This window comes from Pinus tabuliformis, chromosome 1_1, assembly GCF_031772625.1.
Source record: "Pinus tabuliformis cultivar Carrire ecotype Pingquan chromosome 1_1, CPIR1, whole genome shotgun sequence".
Taxonomy (NCBI): domain Eukaryota; kingdom Viridiplantae; phylum Streptophyta; class Pinopsida; order Pinales; family Pinaceae; genus Pinus; species Pinus tabuliformis.
The window spans coordinates 352,433,789-352,458,523 of record NC_142297.1 but is presented as its reverse complement, the minus strand read 5'-3'; the positions used below and the strand labels follow the sequence as shown (position 1 = coordinate 352,458,523).

General features: G+C 38.7%; 1 protein-coding gene across 2 annotated transcripts in view; it reads left to right on the top strand.

Moving 5' to 3' along the window:
* USP (UDP-sugar pyrophosphorylase) overlaps positions 1–24,735 on the top strand; it is a 285,855-nt gene that overhangs the window by 164,095 nt on the left and 97,025 nt on the right. For both annotated transcript variants that reach the window (XM_089391942.1, XM_089391943.1), the window contains exons 8-11: positions 101–172; positions 406–470; positions 779–839; positions 920–1,037. In XM_089391942.1, coding sequence (XP_089248068.1) covers positions 101–172; positions 406–470; positions 779–839; positions 920–1,037 — 316 coding nt within the window. The remainder of the gene's footprint in view (positions 1–100; positions 173–405; positions 471–778; positions 840–919; positions 1,038–24,735) is intronic.

Below are 24,735 nucleotides of genomic sequence, written 5' to 3'. Positions count from 1 at the left end.
TTTTAAATAGTGTTTTGCATATAGATGGGGACATCACAAATATTTGGACATAATATAAGTTTAAATATTGATTTGATTTTTTTTCCCCATGTTTTGACAGGAAAAGGTGGCGTGCTTGGCAGACGCTGATGCTAATTTGGCATTAGATCCTTCAGAAAAGTATAAAATTCAGGTTAGTCAACTATCTCAAACTTAGGTTAGTAGATCCTTTTCCTGGATTTACCATCCATGTATACAGCTATTCAAGAGACAAACCTTTTTGAATATAATGGCTTGCAGCTTATGTACTTGATGAGGAGATTGGGGATGCAGTTCAATTTTGCGAACCAAAGTTTCCTTGGGGAAATTGAATTATTTAAAATAAATTCAAAGTTATCTTGATGTATTTCTTCTTTATGCATGCAGACAAAACCGCATGGGCATGGAGATGTGCATGCACTTCTTTATTCTAGTGGGCTTCTACATAAATGGTATGCTTGCTGAATCCCATTTCTATCCACCAGTGTAACGAAAGGACCAAATTCAAAACATTAAAGGAAAGAAAAAAAAATGATAACAGGATAACAGTGGCTGCAAACATTCTTATAGTTATAATAATGTTGCCATTCAATGATGAGAAGTTATAGCTTGGAAAAGGGACTTTTGTTGGCCTGTACAGTTTAATATTGTTAACTTCAGACTAAATTCTCATTTTGCTTTCAGCAAATATTCTTTGCTTTCTTTAAAGGACAGATCAATAAATTGTAACTCTTCTAAACTATATGATTTTCTCATGCAGGCAAAGCTCAGGACTGAAATGGGTTTTGTTTTTCCAAGACACTAACGGTTTACTCTTCAAGGTGTGGAATGTTTTAAAAGTAACACCGGATATCTCTTCGAATTATATTTTTTGACATTTGTGCGAATCCTTGTTTGCCAGGGAATACCTGCATCCTTAGGTGTAAGTGCAAGCAAGGATTTTCATGTTAATTCTTTGGCTGTTCCTCGTAAAGCCAAAGAAGCAATTGGTGGCATTGCTCAACTTACTCATGAAGATGGTAAACACAATTTGCTGGTTTTTATGTCTAAGATAGTCGTTGAGATCAGTTGCGTGTATTCAATTTAATTATCTTCACTATTTCATTTCCACTAATCTTGTGAATGTAGCAGAACAATGGTTATGTAAGATGAAATTACTAGTTAAAACATTGGTATGGTTTTATTTTGGGAAGGAAGATTGAGTGGATATTAGGAATGTGAATCTTGGTTCATTCTCATATGCAGCCATTTGCATTGATACAAATTGCAATTTGCCTCGTTGAATGTGTCGAAGCTCTTACCTTAATTATGAAAAGGTTGTGTTGACAAGGGAAAATGACTCTACAACAGTTAAGGGGTTCTATCCAGTATGAGGTCCCAATTAGACCTCACACCATTTGGGATAAGAGACCCATCCGGATTGTGGCCAGGTAACCATTGCCGGTTGTGTGTGGGTGCTGTTAAGTGTGTGATTGTTGGAGTGGTGGGTGCACCTATCAATCTAGCAACTATTCTAAATGTAGAAATGCAACTATTCTAACTTATCTAAAGGGAAAGATAGATCAGAAAATGGAAGCAATGAGAGGAAAACAACACAAATGTACAGTCAAGGAAACAATTCGCTGATATCCTGGACAACATTGAACACTTAACTTATTAGAACAAAATACAGAATAGTAAGATCCTGAACCAACAACTACTCAATATAGAAAGCTACAGAACTGAAACCACAAGAGAGAAAATTTCAAATTACAAACCAGTTTCCAGATTAACCTAAGAACTAGCAGTAATATATCTCACAGATACATACATAAATGAATTGTTTAAGAGTAGCTAGAAACACAGACACCATGCATGTGAAGTGGAACTTCATCAATGGCCTTCAAAGGCTTCTATATATTATTGGCCAATCAGCTTCCAATCTTTGGTGGCAAGTTATATCAACAAAATTATAAAAGTTGCAACAATTTTTACAAAGAGTTTTACAACATTATAGATTAAGTTAGTAACTGCTTCCTATGACTGTTGGGCTCCTCTGAGGTCAGTTACGACATTTAAGCTTCCTGTAATTTACAGATATAATAAGGGAAAATATTTGAAACTTTCAGGAGTAAGGTTGACATCTGTTACACTCTGGTTGGATATCCAATTGAGAACATCACAATGTCCCGAAGGTATGCCACCTGGACTCCACAGTTTGATGCAATCATTTTGTCTTGTATGGATGACTTTCCATGATTATGTGGTATTCCGTTGTGCCCTGGGAGAGCAGTGACACCTTCTTCAGTGAAACTAGGAGTGAGTTCAGGGCAATGTGCTGGTTAGTAGGATCTATAGTTGTCTCTAGCAGGTACATTAATGAAGATATTGGAGTACAACTTCTTTGTATTCAACAACTCCTCAAATTCTTGGCTCACTTCACTTAGTTTGGTTTCCCGCTGGGTTATGATGCTGATATGTGCCACTGTTCCAGCCAATTTGCGGCATAAAATACTGTTAATTTTAGAGCTAGATAGTTCTCTGCTGTAGATAATTGCATTTCTGAATTTTTCAACAATTTACCTAAGTCACCTAACACGGGGACACAGGACACAAAAGATTTCAAGTGTCGGACACGGACACATTGACCCCCCGGAGCAGGACACATTATATATATAATAAAAAATTAGATATTTCTTACACAAATTCTCATTCATGATACAAATTCATTGATTCAAACATAGATCTTCATCTAGATGTAAGTTTTACAAAGTAACAGTATGGATACAAATACATTGTGACATAAATATGATAAATCATAAATTATAATACATACTCATCAATGATCCAATAGAAAAAAAACAAGATACTGTAGTTTTCTCATTAAGTCATCAAAATCAAAATGTGTACAGTGTTACATAGGTAGTAGAAATGCCAATGGCAAATAGAAATAGCAAATACAAAACAAATACAAGCCTGAAGGCAATAGGTAGCTCATGAGTCATCAATCCTCATCATCAAAATCAGCATCACTATACTCATCATCATGGTCACCACTACTCTCCTCTGCTGCATCCTCCTCCTCTATATCCAATGTCATCTCTGCATCTGCTGGTGTGGAGGATGACCCCTCTATAGTATCACCATCATCAAAAGTGATAGGCTCTAACACTGCCTCATTAAGATTCATGTTGGCCAATGCCAACTCAACATTGCTGTCCAAAACCATATCATCAGGAAAGACATCCCACATCTTTGTCATTCCCTTCAACCACTCATCCCTCTGCCTATAAATAAGACGAAGGTTGGTGTGCACATACACCATTGTCTTTGCCCTGGACTGCTCCAGCCTACTCTTCTTGCAACTATACAAATTCCCACATGTGCTCCAATTCCTCTCGCAACAAGAGGATGAAGTCACCTGAGAAAAGAGCCTCATGGCTAACTGCTATAGAGGAGGGCTTGTTGCCCCATGAGTTGCCCACCAAGAATAGGGCTTCTTAGCCCCCTTGTCTCTAATCACATCATATCCTACAAATCAACCAGTGCCAGTGGGAAACTCTGCAAAGGCATGCTCCACCTCATCAAGGGATGTTCTATCCTGAAAAATCCTCCTCACTGCAACTTTCCTCTCCTGTGAAATTTCTCCATCCATGTGAGTGTTGGAAATAATACTGAGAGGGGGGTGAATCAGTGTTATCAGATCAATAATTTAATTTTCCAAACAGATCTGTATATGCTACTTCAGCTAAGTGAACTAGTGTGTATACACGACTGTACTTAAAGCAACCAACATATATGTAGAGAACTTTTGATTTACCCAATTTATCATGCATTGAACTTTAATCAGTATTCAGAGATTTATTAGATAGCGCAGTAAAAGCAAAATAAAGAATCACACATAAGCAACACACATGAACACCAAGATATAAGGTGGAAACCCAATGTGGGTGAAACTCACCTGCTGATGTCGTCTCTGTCTTCTTTTAATAATAAGAAAATCTGTTTACAATTTTGTACTAGTGCAGACTTATGCCAGTACGCAGGCTTCTACCTGTAGAAAGTTGCAACCTTCTCTTGTTCTCCAGCTTCTACTGGAAGGGAGCTACAACCCCATAACTCTTGTACTAGCCGATATGTTTATTAGTACGTAGGCTGCGACCTACAGAAGGCTACAACCTTCTTTCTTCTTCCAAGGACCACGTTTCATAAATTTTCAGACTGGATCCATCAACACCATCATAACTGTAATTCAATCATCAAATACATCTGCATCAACCAATCACTCTTGGAACCAACCAATCACTTTGACAACCCATCAATCTGATCATTCAGAATACTGTCACCAGAATACAGTGACCAGAACCCAAACTAGAACCCAAAACTCTGCAATAGCAAACAGAAACAACTGAAACATACTTTATAAGGTATACACTAGTTTCTTGTGTCGAACCTGCGTGTATATGCGCTTTTCTCAAAGCCAACCAACGTATACATCTGCAAATATTAATTCATAATTCTGCAGCTATTCCAGACTTCAGTTATACCGAGATCATAATATTTACAGAACAACACGTGTTAGTATTCAGATATAAAATAAACATGATCAAACCATATAAAGATAATTCATTTCAAGCCTTAAGATCCCGATCCATCAATCGCTAAGGTTCATCCCTGGTTCAGATCAAACACAACACCATAAGCCAATAACCTGCATACTAGATCTTCACACTTCATTAGATATTTGATGCTTGCACACTTGGCCTAATGATCTTCTCCTCTTATAGTTTTAGGCTTTTCTCAATACCATGGACCAAAACCACTTAGGACCAATACTTTGGACCAAATACCTAGGGTCAATACCTCGAACCAGATAGCTTTGATCGATACCATGGATCAAAATACCATGGACCAAATACCTTGGACCAAAAACTTAGTTTTCCAAGATATACACACTTTTCCTTTTGTGAAAGTGCGTGTGTACGTATATGCTACTTGTTTTAGTGAACCTGTGTGTATACGCACCTTGGTCAAGGTGAACCTGCGTATACCTCTTTTTCTTCATTCTTTGTAGTCTGATCTGTAATTCTTTGCTGTTAACCTACTGTTTTGTGATCTTTTATCTGAGTGAGTTGCCATCAAGGACAACACCTATATCATAATGCCAACAGTTGCCACTCATGGCTGTAGTATTTTGTGTTCAATTAGTGAGCCAAACAATGTAAATGTGTGCAATTCTTGTCCCATCTGTTGATAAGAATATCATGTATGGTGGTGAATAGGGTCTCTGATGATGTCTCATACTCAGGGCACTGACTCTGTAAAATTTAAATAATGCTCCACACAGACTCAATCATGGAATGCCATCTCTCATAAACCTCTCCTAGGATGGGTTGGTATGTATCTCCAAATTGAAGCAAAGAAATGATAGGGTCCATGATTTGAATAAGTATATCTACCCTCTCCCACCAAACATCATCTAACAGTTTGTCCTTCACTCTTTTTGAGGCTACTTGATTTGTCTTTCTCCAAAAAGACTAAAACTTTGAAATAACCATGGCCCCAAGAGCGGCCTTGACTTCCCTCAACCTCTTCAACATGATGAATGAAGAGACAACTGTGTATCTACAATTTTCAACAATGATAGATTGGTGTACTTCTTGTAGATAGGGAGGGCATTTGTATGATTTCGTACAAAGTTGCGGATATGGCGCACATCCTCAGTAATGCTTCCAATCCAAAGCACACCAGAAGCAATAGATTTAAGTGCTAAATTCAAAGAATGGACAATGCAAGGTGTCCAAAATACTTGTGGATATTTAGCTTCCACAATAACGCCACAAACCTTGCAAACAGGTGCATTATCTGTAATGATTTGCACACAAGAATCAACACCTACATCTTCAATAAATTTAATAAACAACTCACCCATATATTGTGCATCCTTCTATTGTCCAATTGTATCCACTAATTTCAAGAAAATTGGACCATTCAAGGAAGACACTATGAAGTTGATGAGTGGGTGGTGTGCTGGATCTGTCCATCCATCAGAAACAATGCTACCCTAGATGTTGGCCATGATGATTTAATAGGCTCAAGCATTTTGTCCACCTCTTTCTTTGTCTTCGTCAACAGTGTGTTTCTAAGCTTCTCTAACCCAGGAGGCACATACCTTGATGGAGTCGCTTGAGTAAGAGCTCAACATATCTCAATAAATAAAGGTGAGCGTGCAACATTAAAGGATATGAAGTTTTGATAGAAAAAAAATGCAATGGTGAGATCAAGCTCTTCCCGTTTCTCTTTCTGAAAAATCTTTTCCATTGGACCAAGTGCCATTGCCTTTCTTTTTGCTGCTTGTCCCCCACGAGAACTCTCAAATGGAAATTTCTTACTGCTTTCCCTCAAGAATGGAAGGGGGTCCTCGTTTTTTTAGATGTTGCAGCCACCTTTTCCATACCAACATTGGCCTCTTTTTCCATTTCCTTCCTCTTAGCTAAAGACACCTGTGTACATGTTGCAATTCCACAACTTGGTAAAGCCAACAAATGAGCTTTCACATGGAAATATGTGCTCATGAAATGAGTTTTGCAATAATTTCATTTTCAAGCAACATTGCCTTTGTTGGAAATAATATTGAGAGGGTGGGGGGGGGGGTGGGAATTAGTATTGACAATTTAACAAATTTTTCATTTCCATAAACAAATTGATATACGCTACTTCTGTTAATTAAATCTACGTATATATGCAACTATGTTTAGAGAAAACCGCGTATATCTTGCAGACCTCTGATTTAGTTAGCTGATCTTAATCTGCATATCAAAACCATAAAACAGTAATCAAGTGCAGTAAACAGTATAGGCAATCACACACATGAACACAAGATATAAGGTGGAAACCCAATGTGGGTGAAAACCACCGGCTGCAATTCGTCCCTATCTTCTTTTAGTAAGAAACATCTTTTTACAATATTTCTGTACTGGTGCAGTCTTATACTAGTACGTAGGCTTCTATCTGCAGAAGGCTACAACCTTCTCTCGTTCTCCAGCTTCTCCTGGAAGGGAGCTACAACGCCCTTAGCTCTTGTACTAGCTGATGTACTAGTACGTAGGTGCTGACCTACAGAAGGCTACAACCTTCTCTTTTCTTCCAGGGACCACGTTCCATAAATTTTTAGACTAGATCCATAAATAACATCAATCAAACATCAAATGTATCTGCATCAATCAATCCCTTTTGCACCAACCAAAACTGGATCAATCAATCACTTCTCTAAATGCTCTAACCAGAATATAGTAACAGTAACCAAAAACCAATCCTGAACCCAGAACACTACAACAATAAACAGAAGTAGCTAACACATATTTTATGAGACGTACACTACTTCAACATGAAGAACCTGCGTGCATACGCTTCTGTATTAAGGCAAACCTGCGTATACGCTGTCTTGAATTACCGAACCAACGTGTATACATGCCTTTGCTATGCCTAACCTGCGTACAAATCTATAAAAGATAATTTACCCTTTTCAATTATTCAGACATCAGTTATTTCCAGATTATCAGATTTATAGATCAAGTCATGCGCCAAATATAATAGATCAAAATCACACAAAGATACTTTTATTCAAGCCTTAAGATCTTGACCCATCAATAGAACTTATCCTTCTTCTAGCGCTCAGGATACTCCTTGGTTCAGATCCAGCTATGCACCAGAACCCAATGACCAGTATTCTAGTTCTTGCTCTTCATAAGATATTCAATCCTTGAGTGCCTTGGCCTAATGATCTCCTTCCCCTTTTATAGTCTTAGGCCTTGCTCAATACCATGGTCCAAAACCACTTAGAACTAAGTTGCACGAAACGGGGAAACGGAAACGAGTTTCCGAAACGGGAAGTGAAACGAAACGCGACCTCCCCAAATTTTTGGAAAATATATATATATTAAAAATATTTAAAAATTATTATTATATATATGTGCAATCATAAAGCATGAATGATACATTTACATTATATGAGCCAAGCTGCTCTTTTATAACTTTAGAATAGGTTTCTAGAACTACCTGGAAACCCTAAAAAAAATTAAAAACAAATTAAAAAAAAAATAAATTAAAAAACAAGTGTTTTTTTGGGGAAACGTGGCACGTACGGCCTGGAAACGTGTTTCCGGCCGCACGGCCACGTTTCCGTTTCGGGAAACGTGGCCGTACGGCCGGAAACGCGTTTCCAGGCCGTACGGTACGGGGAAACGAGTTTCGTTTCGTTTCCCCTAGGGAAACGGACCCCCTGCCCACGTTTCCTGCAACTTAGACTTAGAACCAATACCTGGGTCCAAATACCTGGGTTCAACACTTCGGATGAGATACCATGGTCCAAAACCATAGGTCTAAATACCAAGGACCAAAAACCATGGACCAAAAACAAGTTTCCCACATGTACGTGCTTTTCCTTGCGTGAAAGTGCGTGCATACGCATACACGCTTTTTGATAGGCGATCCTGCGTGTATACGCGGCTTGGTTAAGAGGAACCTACATATATCTCTTTTTCCTTCATTCTAAGAGCCTAAACTGTGATCTGTCATCTAAGTGAGTTGCCATCAAGACAACACCTGTGTCATAGTGCCAAACCTGTGTCATAATGCCAACAACCTCCTCCCTTTATCTTGTTGCCTGGTCTTTGCTCTCTTGTGACATATTTCCACAAGGGATATTTGTTATCTTGAGGCTGCTGTCTTCCCTCAACATTTGAAGCTGCTGTTGCAGCCCCACTTGCAATAGAGTGAACACTTGCAGACCCTGATTAAATTGGAAGAGGAGGGGCATCTCCAATGGGGACATTCTTCCCTTCCTTTGCCCCTTCCCTGTTGCCCTTGATTGAGCCATGAATGTTGTAAAAAAAAGAAAAAATGCACAAATTGTTGATTTGGGGTAGCATCGGATGTACTCTAGCCATGAAAATTGGTGGAGAGGCTAAAATACATGAGATCTCCAAGACCTAGAAATGGTTTGGGTAGATTCTATGCAGCTACAAAGATATTAAAATAATTAATATTTTAATGGAGTTCCTAAGTCTAAACTTAGGAAAAATAAAATATTAATGGGTATTAATATAAAATTGGGTTAGAAGGTTGACATGGATGAAGCCAAATCTAATCTTAGCCATTGATTAGAGATGTAATCTCGGCCATTAAAGGACCAACAGGAAATGTATAAGAGGAGGCTTGAGGTTCAGTTGGAGAACACACAAGAGTGATCAATCATTCAATATTCTAGAGCGGGGTTTGCTAAGTGAAATTTAATTAGTGACCAGTTTGCAATAAGGAGCAGTGAGTACGAGGCAAAGATAGTGCCGGAAGACCATCGGAGAGCAGAGAGGTAGGTGTAGAGCCAGAGGAAGCCACGCAGAGGCAGTAGAGACTGCGCAAAGGCCAGAAGGGCCCGTGTCATCCATGCAGAGGCTGCAAGAGTGACACAGAGGGCCAGAGAGGCTGCAAAAAGCCTCAAAAGGCTGACGTAGAGGGTTTCAGGCTGACGCAGAGGCCTGGAGGGCTGATGTTGAGCTTTAGATTGTGCTGGAGAGGGTTTTGTGGGGCAAACTTTTAGAATATCTACTTTCGAATAGAGATGTATTACTGTTAGATTATTTTCTTTGTCGGGTGAGCTAGTTTAGCACCCAGTTTACTTAGAAAAACTGCTTAATAATAAAACCCTCAGAACTGCTGCACCAGTTTTCCCAAATTGGGTTTTTCTAGGGACAATTGTCCAAAAATAATGGTGTCACTTGTGTGTTTGCTATTTCTTTCAGTTGTTGATCTGTAGATGGTTGAGACTCTATTGTGTTTATTTCAGTGTTTATATGGTTAAATAACTTGTTAGTAGTTAAACAAGTAGGTGAAATAAACCAGAGAACACAAATTTGTAAAACAAATGCACGTGCAAACTATTGTAATAAAAATGCAAAAAAATAAAGAGAAAATGTACTTACCTGTTGCTCGAGTCACATCCAAAGTGCTCCCACACCCTTTGCTCTTCGCTCTCTCACACCCATAGAAAGCCCACAACAAGAGAGAATGAGTATTGTGATGTTAGAATGGCCCAAATTGGTCGTTTATGGGCATGCGAAGGTCAAAAAAGCAAGACACGTGTCCTGCAATTGGGACACGATTGGACATGATCCGGAGGACATGTGTCCCACTAAATTGTGTCTGATTCGGGACACATGGGGCCATGGGAACGAATTTGGTTTCTTAGCAATTTACACATTACATTCGCTTCATATCATCATAAACAGTTATATGGAGAGAACATTAACATCAACAATGTAGCATAACAATAATGAATATTAGAAGAAAAACATACACAATAGAGACACCAAGATTTACGTCAAAGACTAGGGCAAAACCCCACAATGGGGAAACCCCAAAATCAATTCTTCATCTTCTTTAGATATTCATCTAATGTTCAACTGAGATACATTTTACAATTATAATGAGACATAAGTATTTCAACATCAATCACGTTAGGCCTCCTAGGGGCAACCCTGGATCATGCGGAATCCTCATAAGAAGGCAACAGACAAGCCTTCCATTGAGGTGTTAACAAGCATTCCACAACACCTCTGATCAATAAATGAAATTGTAAGGGCTGCCTCCATATCTCTGTCACAAAAGCGTAGATATCTGACTCAAGTAGGAGCACGTGTCACGGTCATATCATTGTCAAGAGCACAAGTATCACTGCCATACGTCACACTGAAGATATCATTGCCATATATCATAATGTCATAAGATCATTATCATATATCACTAACATACCATATATCATTGTCATAAAAACACTGCCATACATCACTGAAGATATCACTTTTGTGCGTCACTGTCATAATTGTTGGAAAATGTAGTATGGCAACTATTAATTCCAATTTTCCTTAACCTTAATACTTGTTTGTGAACATTTATTCTTCTTATTTTGTTCTTTTATTAGATCCTTATCATCAAATAAATATCAAGAGAAAAAATAGTAAAGACAACGAACATAGATATTAGGCTCCAAGCCAGGGCAAAACTCCTCCAAGGGGAAAACCCAGAAAACTCTTCTCTTATTGAATTTGCTTCAAATGAGACAAGAAGGACCCAAACCCTAGACCAAGTCCTCCTCTAAGTACCAAGTCAGCCCTTCCAAGAAAATTAGATCGACACAACTCAATCCTACATCAACCAACTTCTAACTGCAATTTCGACCCCGCAACATTGTCTTGCAACTTTGGCCCTGTAGCTGCTACAAAAACTTTAATCCAACTTCTTCAAGAGATCCTTCTTTGAGCAAGTCAGATCCTTCCAAGGTCAAGACAAAATATTCCTTCTCCTAACAACTTGATACTGCAACTCATCCTATTGCAACTCGAACTTGCAATTTCGACCTCCTTTGTAGCTGTAGAATCCTTAGAATTTCGCACGTGTGAGAGAGATAACGCCCAAAAACAAGTTTCTCCTTGACTTCTTGGATTCCTTTGGCCTTCTAGACCTTTGCTCCTCCTTTCTTGCCTCTTTTAGCTTTAGATCAAACTTCTTCTCTTGAGATCGAACTTGTGAGATGATGAGTTCCAAATGAGGTCAAATCTTCTCCTTTATATAGCCTTTCCAAGTGGTTGTATTCCCTCCTTTAGGCCGACTTGAAGCTGCTAGGGCTGACTTGTACTTTGGAGGTTTCTAGGACTTTATAGAGTCAAAATAAATTCTTTTACAAGATATATTTTGCCTGGAAGGGTCTTATAAACATGATGTTGACTTTCTTGACTCATGACAATAAATCCTATGGCCTAACAAACCCTGAGGCATGAAGAACATGCTTTTACCTAGAAGACCATCAATAAAAAGCATAAAACCCATGCTTTAAAATAATAATTTTTTCTTTTTCTTATACAATTATGAAGACCGAAACTAGTTACTTTTCTAGCACTCCCTCTTAACTAGGGAGGCATTCATAATTGTACTACCAATACAACATCATTCTTAGACTTGAGAGTTCTCATAAGAAGAATCAGATTGATAAGCCAACTGTAAGCATCGACATTATGACCAACACTGTCTCTGAGGCCTAACTATACAAGTTCTATTTCATTCAACAGTATTATGTTGGGAGGCTTTATGCGAGATATCGCACTAGCTCTATAAGGCACATACCCCATTCAAATGTTTACAAGGTATGTCCTTTTAGGACTTTCCCTATCTTGGATTCCTAATCCCGAATCCTCAAAGAATATCGGTCCTCTTCAACCACTCTTATCTTGGATACTTATCTCATTTTCAAAGACTGTTGGTACCTTACCTATCTTGGATTGTCCATCCTCAAGGAAAGCACCAACGCCTATTCAATCCTCCACTATTCTCTCTTCATTACCTTCACTTAGACTTACAATTGTTATTCCTAGTCAAGTGCATGATAATGAAGAAGAAAATGCACATGTGATGTCTATCATCACTCCCTCTCAACTAGAGAGGATAGCCCTATTTCCTTTTTGATTGGGGAATAGATCCTTCCTCCTATTCAAGGGGACTCCTTTACTCCCTCTCAAATCCAAAGGAAATTCTAGACTTCCTTTCAATTTGGGAAGTCAATACCACAAGCCTTATAGCTTGTCTTCGTAAGAGTATCAATTATTTGCGTTGATCTAGATTGTCATTGATGTCAATATGGCAATATTTTGGGATACTTAATAATGATGTGAAGCCAAGGAGAAGCAGATCCGTGACGTAACAGGAGCAAGAAGCCAAGAAGGAAAGGCATCAAGGAAGCCATTGGAAGTCAATAACAGGAGCCATCAAAGAAGAGCTATCAAAATTCAAAGGAAGAGCTATCGGAAGAAGAGCAATCGGAAGTCATCAAAGAGTAGCCATCAGAAATCACAGGAACGAGAAGCCACAGGAAAGCCAAGCCAAGAGTAAGAGTCGAAAGGAAGAAAACATCGATATCGGAAGAGCATTGCGGACTTGATGGTCCTATTACAACACACCCTAATTAATATCGCATCCGCCGTATCAGAAGCTTTGCGTCGCAAGTGATGAAGGCTTGTCACATTAAAACTCCGATTGCGATATGTATTGCGGACTCGACTGCCCATTATAACATGTCTTAGTACAATATCGCAAGTTATAAAGGGATGTCACGTTAAAAACTGCGATTGCGATATTATTGCAGACCCGACTGCACCACTATAACATAATGTAATATCGCATCCGTTGAATCACAAGTTTTAAAGGGATGACATGTAAAACCTCTGATTGTGATAGACTTGTGGACCCAACTGATCTATCAGAAACAGGTTATTGAATATCGCATTCGCTCCGTCAGAAGTAGGGGCATCAACAATGTAATATCGGAAGACAGAGCATGTGCACACTTGTAAAACCTCCAATTTTCATGAAAGTTGCGATTGCGGGATTAAAGGAATGACGTGGCATGTGGGACCTCCATGTGGGTATAGCCTCTCCTATGTGATTTCTGTAAATAAACAAGTCTATGATATAATTGGATGAATATTAACAAAAAGGCCCCTCTGATATATTTTCTTAATATGTGACCTCATAAGTCGGCCTCTCCTCCCAATGAACGTGTCTTTTGGTTATTGGTGAGACTCGTATAAATACAAGTTAAAACACTTCACTTCAAGTAGGTGAATTGGGCATCTATCATAGATAAGAAGAGACAGTTCACAACTCGTGAACTTGAAGGGACAGAAGAAAGGAAGCCGAAGGTCGAGCGGAAAAGAAGAAAGCCGAAGGTCGAGCGGGAAAAGAAGGAAGCCAAAGATCGAGCGGGAAAATAAATTCTTTGACTGGGTTAATCTTTGAAAGGCTCAAACTTGTAATGAATCTGTAGAAGTGTAGACCGCGACCTGTTGCAAAGACTACATAGACAGGGCTTAGTGAAGAAGACTTTGGAGCAATGGAATACAACCAAACATACCTCGAAAAAGAAAAGCTATAGGGTTGGAGCCCTTGGGGTTGGTGCCTTGGAAAGGCCAAGTTGGTGCTTGGCAAACATAGGATTGGTGTCCTTGGGGTTGATGCCTTGATAAGAAAGTGTCGAAGCCCTAGAGGTCGAGGCTCATCAAAGTCCAAGTTGGTGGTTGGCAAGATTCATCAGTTATTGTATTCAATCCTTTTCTATAATTAATAAAATCATTTCTTTGATTAAATTATGAAGAATCTAAACTGATAATAATAACAATTGAAAAGAAACACTGGTTCACCCCCCTCTCAGTATTTCCAACAATTTGTTCTATATATCTGAATGGCTCCCTCTTTCCTTTGCATCTCCTGTATCGAGCTTGCTTTCTTTTGAGGTATCGTGGAGCCATCTTCTTTTTTCATTCCTATGACAGGATCCAGGCCATCTATGTTGCAACACTTTCATCTTGTAATCATCAATGAAGGCATTATATTAAGCCCTCCCAAACTTCAGGATGGTTGTAGCTTCCTTATGAAAGTGATCTCTTTGATCTTCAAGTTATCTTCTCGCGCTACTAACTTTTAATCCCAAGATGAAAACATCTTGACTTCGCAATTCCCAGGAATCCTATGTTGAGCTTGCCTCAACGTTCTTGAAATATTCTTGCAATATCCTTCCAGATAGCAAAATAATATGTTAACCAGATAACCAACAACAATTAAAATTAAACTTATGTCTTCATGATGACCTTCTCATCCAATCATCATCCTCATGATCCATCTCCATACAAATCTTCCTTTCATGCATTAGAGTGCCCAAGGTGTTGAAGAATCTTAGGGCATGCATAATTAGGTGATTCTTCATTACATGATAACAATTTGTGAAGTATTTAAACAATTTATATTAGCTTGATATTTCATTCATTATTAGTGTATGTGTTTACTTCACCAAACTACTACCAAAAGAACAGAAGAGACAAGAACACAAATATTGGCTTTTTGCCAGGGCCAAAACCTCTCCCACTTGGAGAGGAAAACCCATGTGTAAATTCTTCTTATAGAGATTCCATTGATGAATACTAGGACCATGACTATTGACACACTCTACCTCTCCAAGACCAAGATATCAGTCCTCCTTTTTGTCGCTGCTGAGATCATCCTCATTGCCTCACCATTGAATGCCTTCATAACAGGATCACTGAAATCGCTTACTAATGCAACTCTCATTGTATTCATATCAATGATGTACTTCGATATAATGAGATCATAAGATCATAGTCTATAGCTACTATGATTATGGTTATGCCAGGATTAGGTTACTGCTCCTAGTAGAATGTCAGCACTGCATCACACTGAGTCCAAGAGCTTGTGGTAACCAATAAGACTGTGTGTCTCTTTTCATAGATATGCTGAGGATCTCTCCCATCATGTGAGCTTATTTTATGGTATTGCCGAGATAGTATAGGTCATCTTCATATAACCCTAACTACTGCAATACATTGTGTCAAGGCTGCTACAGATATATCACAATATGTGAGAAGGTCGAGGGTATTCATAGTGACTGCGTCCTCATGCCGAGAATCATTACATCACTTGAATGCCCAGATCACATGCTGCTTGATCTGCTCTTATCCATCCGAGGACATCATAGGTATTCCGAGAGCATTAGTTCTGCTGTTGAGATATATCGACACAGATCCGTAATCACAAAAGTATATCTAGCCCAGATCTTCTCTGAATCCTATAAGCTCTGTCCGAGATCTTTTCTGGCTTATTTATCCGAGGTCTATTCCTTCATTTGCATCCTCATTGATGTATTCGAGGTTCTGGCCATGACTGCACCTAATACCCAATTGAGGTGCAGTCAAGCCCTAATTTTGGACCTGCTCCTTGATGCGTAGTTTCAGAGAGAGGAATGAGAGGTTATCATCTTGGTTGCAGATGCCTTATACGAGGTCTGTTTCTCCTTCATTGCGTATACCTGCACCCTAATGCTTATATGAAATCTTAGAGAGGAAGTGCGAAGATCTCTTGTCTTTTGAGCTGACTCTAAGCGAGTATATATAGTAGTGAGTGCTCCCAAATTGAGGCGACGTGAGAGTGTGAACAATCATGACTTTTTCCAAGCCGACATGACTTCCATTTATTTAATATATTTATTTTGGAGGCAACATAATATTCTTTTGTTGTTTTGCTTGCAGATTTTGGTGAGCTTGCTCTTGGATGATTCTTCTTGGTGTTGGAGGGTTGATTGACACCAATACATTTTACATAGTCTTTTAAAGACCTTCTCCATATATGACGTGACTCTTTGATATAACAATAAAATCCTAAAGACATCAAGAAGAAGTCTTTGACCTAATTACTTTCGTGCTCATGAAACCCATGTAGCAAGATTATAAAAATAAATTATTCCTTTTATTACATCAAATATGAACACCAAACATAGTTACACTTTCTTCAACACTCCCTCTTAACTACAGAGGTATTCATAATTGTACTTGGTCATTCTCAATTTGAAGAATTTCTCATAAGAAGAAACGAATTTGCAATCCATCTGTTAGAGCATCATTTCAACCAACATTGTTTCCATTTAACAAGATCACTTAGATCAGAGCACACAATGTTGGCGAGACCAATGACTGATAGACACACATCATCACTGTCTCTCTTAAGGTCATACCCACTCGGGTGTTCTCCGAGCATGCCCTACTCGGACTATTCTCATCTTGGGTTCCCAGGCCTCAAGAATATCGGTGCTCTTGCCCACCCTTGTCTTGGATGCCCTACCACATCCTCAAAGAGTGTCGGATGCCAGATGATTACACAATCCTCCATTCTTTCTTCCAAACTGAAGACAAGAATGTTGTGTCTAACTCTCCTTATTCAAGGATGAGTTCCAAGTTTCTCCTTTTCTCAGAAACTTGCTCGAGTTCCTTTGCTCATAGGAACTTCCCAGAGCTCCTTCTTACCCAGATAGGGTCTTCTAGTTGATTGACGATCCAAGACTTTGATGTCATCAATTTATTCACATGTAGGGTTCAACCATCCATCACTTTCCTCCGTCATGTCATTCCTTCTTTCCCAGAAAGTGTCCTCCTTGGCTTTACATCTGGGGCTTCCTTCATAAGCTCATCTGTCTTCACTTTTCTTCAACAATGATTGCTCTAGATCACAAGGTACATAGGTGTGACATCCTTCACAACTCTCCTTTCCTTGATCCTACACACATACCTAGACTTTTCCAAGAGTCAGACACCAAAAACAAATTATATATTACCTTTTGGTGATGGCCTTCTTCTAGTGACGTCTTCTTGTAGGCATCAATCATCCTGCATACATGTTGACACATCTCCCAAAGATATCTGTAGTCAAGGGTCCTCATCATTTCAAACTTCCATCAGAGTCTTCACATCATTCCAGGAGGTTTCCTAGTCAAGTCTTCTTGATGCTCTGGATGTTGACTGCCTTCATCATGGTTTCATGTTTCACAATCTCTTTCATCCTCATGTCTTTCATTCCCAGGAGCTCTCAGAGTTCTTCGATTGTCCTCAACCACCTCATACTTCATATGAGGACATGTTATGTTGATTTGATCTAGTTGGACTTATGTCTTTCTGCATCCTTTCAGAGGAGGAGATCCTTTCCCTTTTGTTCATGCTCGATCCATTTTATCTAGAACCATATATCATGACATTACAATACCAAATGCAAATACAAACACAATCATACATACCTCTTTTTTCCTTTAGGAATCCTACAACAGTTTCCTTGATTGAAAAGATCTTCAATCCCTTGGTCTGCTTCATTTTTCATATCATTGAATCATCTCATGAGTTCCAAAGGTTGGAATTCCTGACGAGACATTTGCTGCCTTCCTGGACTAGGAGATCCTCCGCTGAGATCTCTATCAGAGATCTTTAAGGATCTATCCCCATTTGGCAAATGTTTCCTTTGACCTAGATGAGTTCTTCCTTTCCTTCAATGTACAACGAGATTCCCAAGAGCTACGTTCTTCATGATTCCATACGAGCTCTTGCTTTCATGATGCCACGATGCATCTTCTGACTATGTTCATATTTGCAGGGATTTTTGATAGAATTCTTTTGAGAGGGACACCATCTCATTCATAATGGAGATCCATTATTCCCTCTTTCTCTTTAGCTACCTCCAGCGATATGAGTTCCATAGTACTATTTTGTCTTGTTAACCTTCTTGCACTTATTTGAGTCCTACCAACTTGTTTTTCTCTATTTGACATAGAGACCACAAAAACTGTTGATCGTGGTGACCTTCTTGTTCATAGACATTTGCAACTTTGCTTATCGATGATCATTTTCCCAGATCTCTCAATTGAAATCTCATGAAGATATTTCTTCATTCTTTGGCACCTTTTTGTACTTCATTTCAAGGAGTATATCATGTACCCTTCTTGTGTCTCCTTTCTTACTTCATAGAACTTTAAGAGTTCTTATGACTTTAAAGGATACCTTGATGTGCTGACTTCATTTCTTCATACATATTTTGTCAACCTTACTGCAAGACCTTTTGATGCACTGTCTAACCCATAGATCTTCTTGCAATAATGAAGTCATTAAACCAAACTTGATTATAAAATAAAAGATACTTGATATGTGAAGATGAGATCTTCACCTTGATCATGTTGGCAGTTGAAGAAGATATATTAGCTGAGATCGTTAGATTTCTTTCCAACAAATTGCTGATACATAATGAATTGAAGTTGCTTGCCATGATCCATAAAATAGTCTTTGATTTGAGTATTGTTCATATACATTCTCAAATCTGATATCTACAGAGGGATCCAAACTGAGTTGTGGATGAACTTGTCAAAACTGCTGTTGAGATCTGAAGACTGTTGATATCTGAAACCCTTGTTGTTGCATACTGATCTCTGATCTAGGGTTTGATTATGCCATGTAGATCTTTAGCTGCTTTGATGTCTTGATTATTGAATGTCTCTTCTCTGCCCTTATTTTGACTACTGAAACCATCCCTCTGATACCATGTTGAAGAATCTTAGGGGATGCATAATTAGGTGATTCTTCATTACATGATAACAATTTACATTAGCTTGATATTTCATTCATTATTAGTGTATGTGTTTACTTCATCAAGCTAATACCAAAAGAGTAGCAGAGACAAGAACACAAATATTTGGCTTTTTGCCAGGGCCAAAACCTCTCCCACTTGGAGAGGAAAACCCATGCATAAATTCTTCTTATAGAGATTCCATTGACGAATACCAAGACCATGACCCTTGACACACTTTGCCTCTCCAAGACCAAGATATCAGTCCTCTTTTCTGTTGCTGCTGAGATCATCCTCATTGCTGCACCATTGAATGCCTTCATAACAGGATCACTGAAATCATTTGCTAATGCATCTCTCACTGTATTGATATCAATGCTGCACTTCGATATAATGAGATCATAAGATCATAGTCTATAGCTACTATGATTATGGTTATGCTAGGATTAGGTTACTGCTCCTAGTAGAATGTCAACACTGCATCACACTGAGTCCGAGAGCTTGTGGTAACCAATAAGACTGTGTGTCTCTTTTCATAGATACGCAGAGGATCTTTCTCATCATGTGAGCTTATTTTAGGGTGTTGCCGAGAAAGTATAGGTCATCTTCATATAACGCTAACTACTGCTATACATTGTGTCAAGGCTGCTACAGATATATCACAGTATGTGAGAAGGCCGAGGGTATTCATAGGATTGTGTCCTCATGCTGAGAATCATTACATCACTTGAATGCCTAGATCACACGCTACCTGATCTGCTCTTATCCATTCGAGGACATCACAGGTATGCCGAGAGCATTAGTTATGCTGTTGAAATATATCGACACAGATCCGTAATCACAGAAGCATATCTAGCCCAGATCTTCTTTGAATCCTATAAGCTTTGTTCAAGATCTTTTCTGGCTTATTTATCCGAGGTCCATTCCTTCATTTGCGTCCTCATTGATGTATTCGAGGTTCTGGCCATGACTGCACCTAATACCCAACCGAGGTGCAGTCAAGCCCTAATTTTGGACCTGCTCCTTCATGCGTAGTTTCAGAGAAGGGAATATGAGGTTATCATCTTGATTGCAGATGCCTTATGCGAGGTCTGTTGCTCCTTCATTACATATACCTGCACCCCAATGCTTATACGAAATCTCAGAGAGGAATTGCAAAGATCTATTGTCTTTTGAGCTGACCCTAAGCGGGTATATATGGTAGTAAGTCCTCCCAAATTGAGCCGACGTGAGAGTGTGAACAGTCATGACTTTTTCCAAGCTGACATGACTTCCAATTATTTAATATATTTATTTTGGAGCCGACATAATATTCCTTTGTTGTTTTGCTTGCAGATTTTGGTGAGCTTGCTCTTGGAGGACTCTTCTTGGCCTTTTAGGGCTGATTGACACCAATACATTTCACATAGTCTCTTAAAGAGCTTCTCCATACATGACATGACTCTTTGATATAACAATTAAATCCTAAAGACATCAAGAAGTATTTGACCTAATTACTTTCTTGCTCATGAAACCCATGTAGCAAGATTACAAAAATAAATTATTTCTTTTTATTACATCAAATACAAAGATCACGTCATTATGAAGACCGAACCTAGTTACACTTTCTTCTTCAACACAAGGATCAAACTTGATTACCAAGTTAAAACTTTTCTTTCAAAGATAATACTAGATGTTAATCATTAGTATGCATAATCTAGAGAAAGTATTAATTCTTTACTTCATCCTTGAGTAAGTCAAATTTTTTTCTTTAAACATCACATAATCGTACACAACATGTTACATGATTCTATACATATGAATCTTATCCAAGAGTTACTTTTAATATGCATTCGTAATCTTCTTATTCCATCATCTAGCTATATGTCTCATGATGAGCCTACAACCTGACCCATTGCATTCCTTACTCCGTTTAAAAGTATTATTTCCAAACTATATGGAATCTATACTATCCTTGTCATAATGCTTCTTCCAACAACCTTCAAAATGATGGTTCTTACATGATCATGATGATCCAACTAACTTTACCAAGTAGACTCTAAATTTGCTACTATCACATGTTCTATGATGCCATACATAATCAAGACTTTTCTAGGATAGACAACAATGCATACTATCCAAAGGAAAGACCAACTTCCCAAGGAACCTAACAGAGAGGATGCCTTCTTCAATAGTAAAGATCTTTGACTTCTTCTTTCTTTAGCTTCTTTTCAGGTTCTCCTATTTCCTCAGCTATGTGAGCGTCGCTTCTTCCCTTTCTTTTGTTGTTCTGTTCGCTTGGACAATTCCTCTTAAAGTGTCCATATGAATTGCACTTAAAGCATTGAACCTTGGACATATCTTTCTTCTTGGACCTCCCATAATTTCTCTTCTTTAGCTTCTTGACCCTAGCTATAAAGGCTTGAGACTGTTCATCTGATCCAATGTCATCCTTTGCCTTGATCCTAGTTTCTTCCAAGATGCATTAAGCCCACAACTCATCAAAAGAAGTTGAGTCTTTGTTAGAGTAGATGCTTGTTGCAAAGCTGCTCCATTCTGGTGGCAATGCATTTAGTAAACAGATGGTCATTTATGAACTAGAAATTGATTTCCCAAGTCTCTGCAAGTGATCTCTTAATATAGAGATCTTCATTAAAAAGGACGCCATGTCCTCATCCTTGAACTTCTTCATTTTATACAGCTTGTTCCTCAACGACATCTTTTGTCCTAACGTACTCACAGAGTACAAATTCACTATTTTTTCATGCATAGCCTTAGAAGTCTTCAAGTTTGCAACAAATGGAACAAGAGGATCCTTAATGGATTCAACAATGATCCTTTGTGCCCTAACTTCTCTTTTCTTGTATTTTGCTAGTTGTTGAGACTTGTCTTTGCTAGGTTCAGTGACTTCACCAAGGACATGCTCCATTCCTTCATGTTCTATAAGATCTAGGTCAATCCTTTACTTTCTTCTAGGAAATTTGATGAGCCAACAAGCTTATTGCTTTCCTTACGGAAAGAACCCATATGACCTGTAGATTCAGACATGTAGTAATATTATGATACTTACTTGTCAATCACGAGTCTTCGTTCTCTGATGATGTCTCCAACTATCTTGAGGCTTTCAAGATCTTCAAGGAGCTAAGAAATCAGATTCGTTCCCTAGGCCTCACGTGTTCCGAATCGAGTGAATCAGACACAATTCAGTGGGACACGTGTCCTTCGGATCGTGTCTAAGCATGTCACATCGGGAGATGACTGTGTCCCGATTCTAAGGCACATGTCCCGCATTTTTGTCCTTTGTGCGACCATAAAAGATCGATTTGGGCCATTCTAACATCACAATACTCATTCTCTCTTGCTGTGGGTGTGTGAGAGTGAAGAGAAAAGGGTGTGGGAGCATTTTGGAGGTGATTCAAGCAACAGGTAATTGCATTTTCTCTCTATTTTTTGCATTTTTATTACAACAATTTGCATGTGCATTTGTTTTACAAATTTGTGTTTTTTTTTTTACAACATTCATAGTTCAATCAAGGGCAACAAGGAAGGGGCAAAGGAAGGGGAAGAATGTCCGCATTGGAGATGCCCCTCCTCTTCCAATTTCATCAGAGTCTGCAAGTGTTCCCTCTATTGCACGTGGGGCTGCAACAATAACTTCAAACTTTGAGGGAATACATTAGCCTCAAGATAACATACATCCCTTGTGGAAATATGTTGCAAGACAGCAAGGGCCAAGAAACAAAGATCGTGGGTGTGTGAGAGCGAGGAGAAAAGGTTGTGGGAGCATTTTGGAGGCGATTCAAGAAACAAGTGCATTTTCTCTCTATTTTTTTGCATTTTTGTTACAACAGTTTGCATGTGCATTTGTTTTACAAATTTGTACTTTTTTATTTATTTTTTTACAACATTCATGGTTCAATCAAGGGCAACCGACAAGGGGCAAAGGAAGGGAAAGAATGTCCCCATTGGAGATGCCCCTCCTCTTCCAATTTCATCAGGTTCTGCAAGTGTTCCATCTATTGCAAGTTGGGTTGCAACAACAACTTGAAATGTTGAGGGAAAACATCAGCCTCAAGATAACAAATATCCCTTGCAGAAATATGTCACAAGAGAGCAAGGGCCAGGCAACAAGATGAAGGGAGGAGGCAATGTTGCTTGGAAGTGCGACTATTGAAAAAATCATTTCATGAGCACGTATTACCGTGTGAAAGGTCATTTTTTGGCTTTACCAAGTTGTGGAATTGCAACGTGTACACAGATGTCTTTAGCTAAGAGGAAGGAAGTAGAAAAAGAGGCCAACGTTGGTATGGAAAAGGTGGCTGCAACATCTAGAAAAAATAAGAATGAAGACCCCTTTCCATTCTTGAGGAAAAGCAACAACAAATTTCCATTTGAGTGTTCTGGTGGTGGACAAGTATCTAAAAGAAAGGTAATGGCACTTGTTGAAATTTGGTACCGGAGGACAGGTGGTTCCCTAAGGCTTTGATCTTTGGCCTAGGGAAAAGTGTCCAAAAGAATTTAATTTTTCTCCTAAAGTAACTTTATAATTTTTATAAAGTTAAATCTAATTTGAAAGTGACTTTAAGTGATAAAGTTACTAAGTCTAATTTTAAAGTGACTTTTATAAAGTCAATGAAAAATTAGAAAGGAAAAGTGACTTTGGAAATAAATGACTAAGTGGGTCTTTATTAAAGTGGGGTGAATTAAAAAATAGAAAGTGAGATTTAAATGAGCATTTAATCTCAGCCATTGATCTAAATCTATTTCAGCCATTGGATTTAGGGATCACCCAAAAGTCATTTAGGGTTGGGTTAAGGGAGGAAAAGGAGGAAAAGATCATTCATTCTTTCATGAGCAGATTGGGAGAAGGAGAGCAAGAGAGCAAGGGAGATTTCTGGACAAGGAGGAGAAAGAGGCAGCAGTTTGGCACACATACAGGCAGCACTTCAGCAAATCCGAACAACATAAAGAACAAGCAGAAAAAGGCAGTTTTTGTGAGCAAAACAGTGGAAAAATTATTTTTCAGCACGAATATCGAGAAGGCGATTTTCTGCACATTTTTCGAGGGCTGTCCGTACAAGTCCGTACGGCCGTCCGTACCGTCCGTACCGTCCGCACGGTCAGTACATCCGTACAGTCCGTACGGTCCGTACAGCTCGTACAGCACTTTTCAGATTGTCTGTTGGGCTGAAAACAGATAAGTTTTGCTTGCTGGAAATTTCTGTTTTTGCTGAAATTTATTTGCTGAAAATTTTCTCTGTAAAAAGGCATTTTCCAGAGATAAAGAAGAGCTCTCAAACTGGTTTTCCCCAAGAGTTGTAGGGGGATTTTCCAGGGTCAAGTTGACCAAAAATATCAGTGTTTTTATGTGTTTTAATGGCTGTTTTTAATTGCTGATTTTTATTTCTGCAATTTCCAGCACTCTGAAAAATTTCCAGAATTTGTGTTTTCAGCAATATTTATTTTTTCAGTCTGTTAAATGTATGGCTATGGGAATGAGCATTTAACTACATGGGAGAAATAAGGTGAAACTGAAAACCGGGGTGGGAAAACAGAAAATTTTACATGGTATCAGAGCTTGAGTGCTGAAGGGCAGTTTGGGACAGCAAAAGAAAAAAAATACAGCTGCTGATTTTTTCACTCAGAAAATTCCAGCAAGCTGATTTTTCATAAACAGCAGTTTTATCTTTACCACAGCAGTGCTATTTTTCAGTTTTAGGACAGCAAGATGTCATTGGGACTGAGGGTGGAGGATAGGTTGGATGG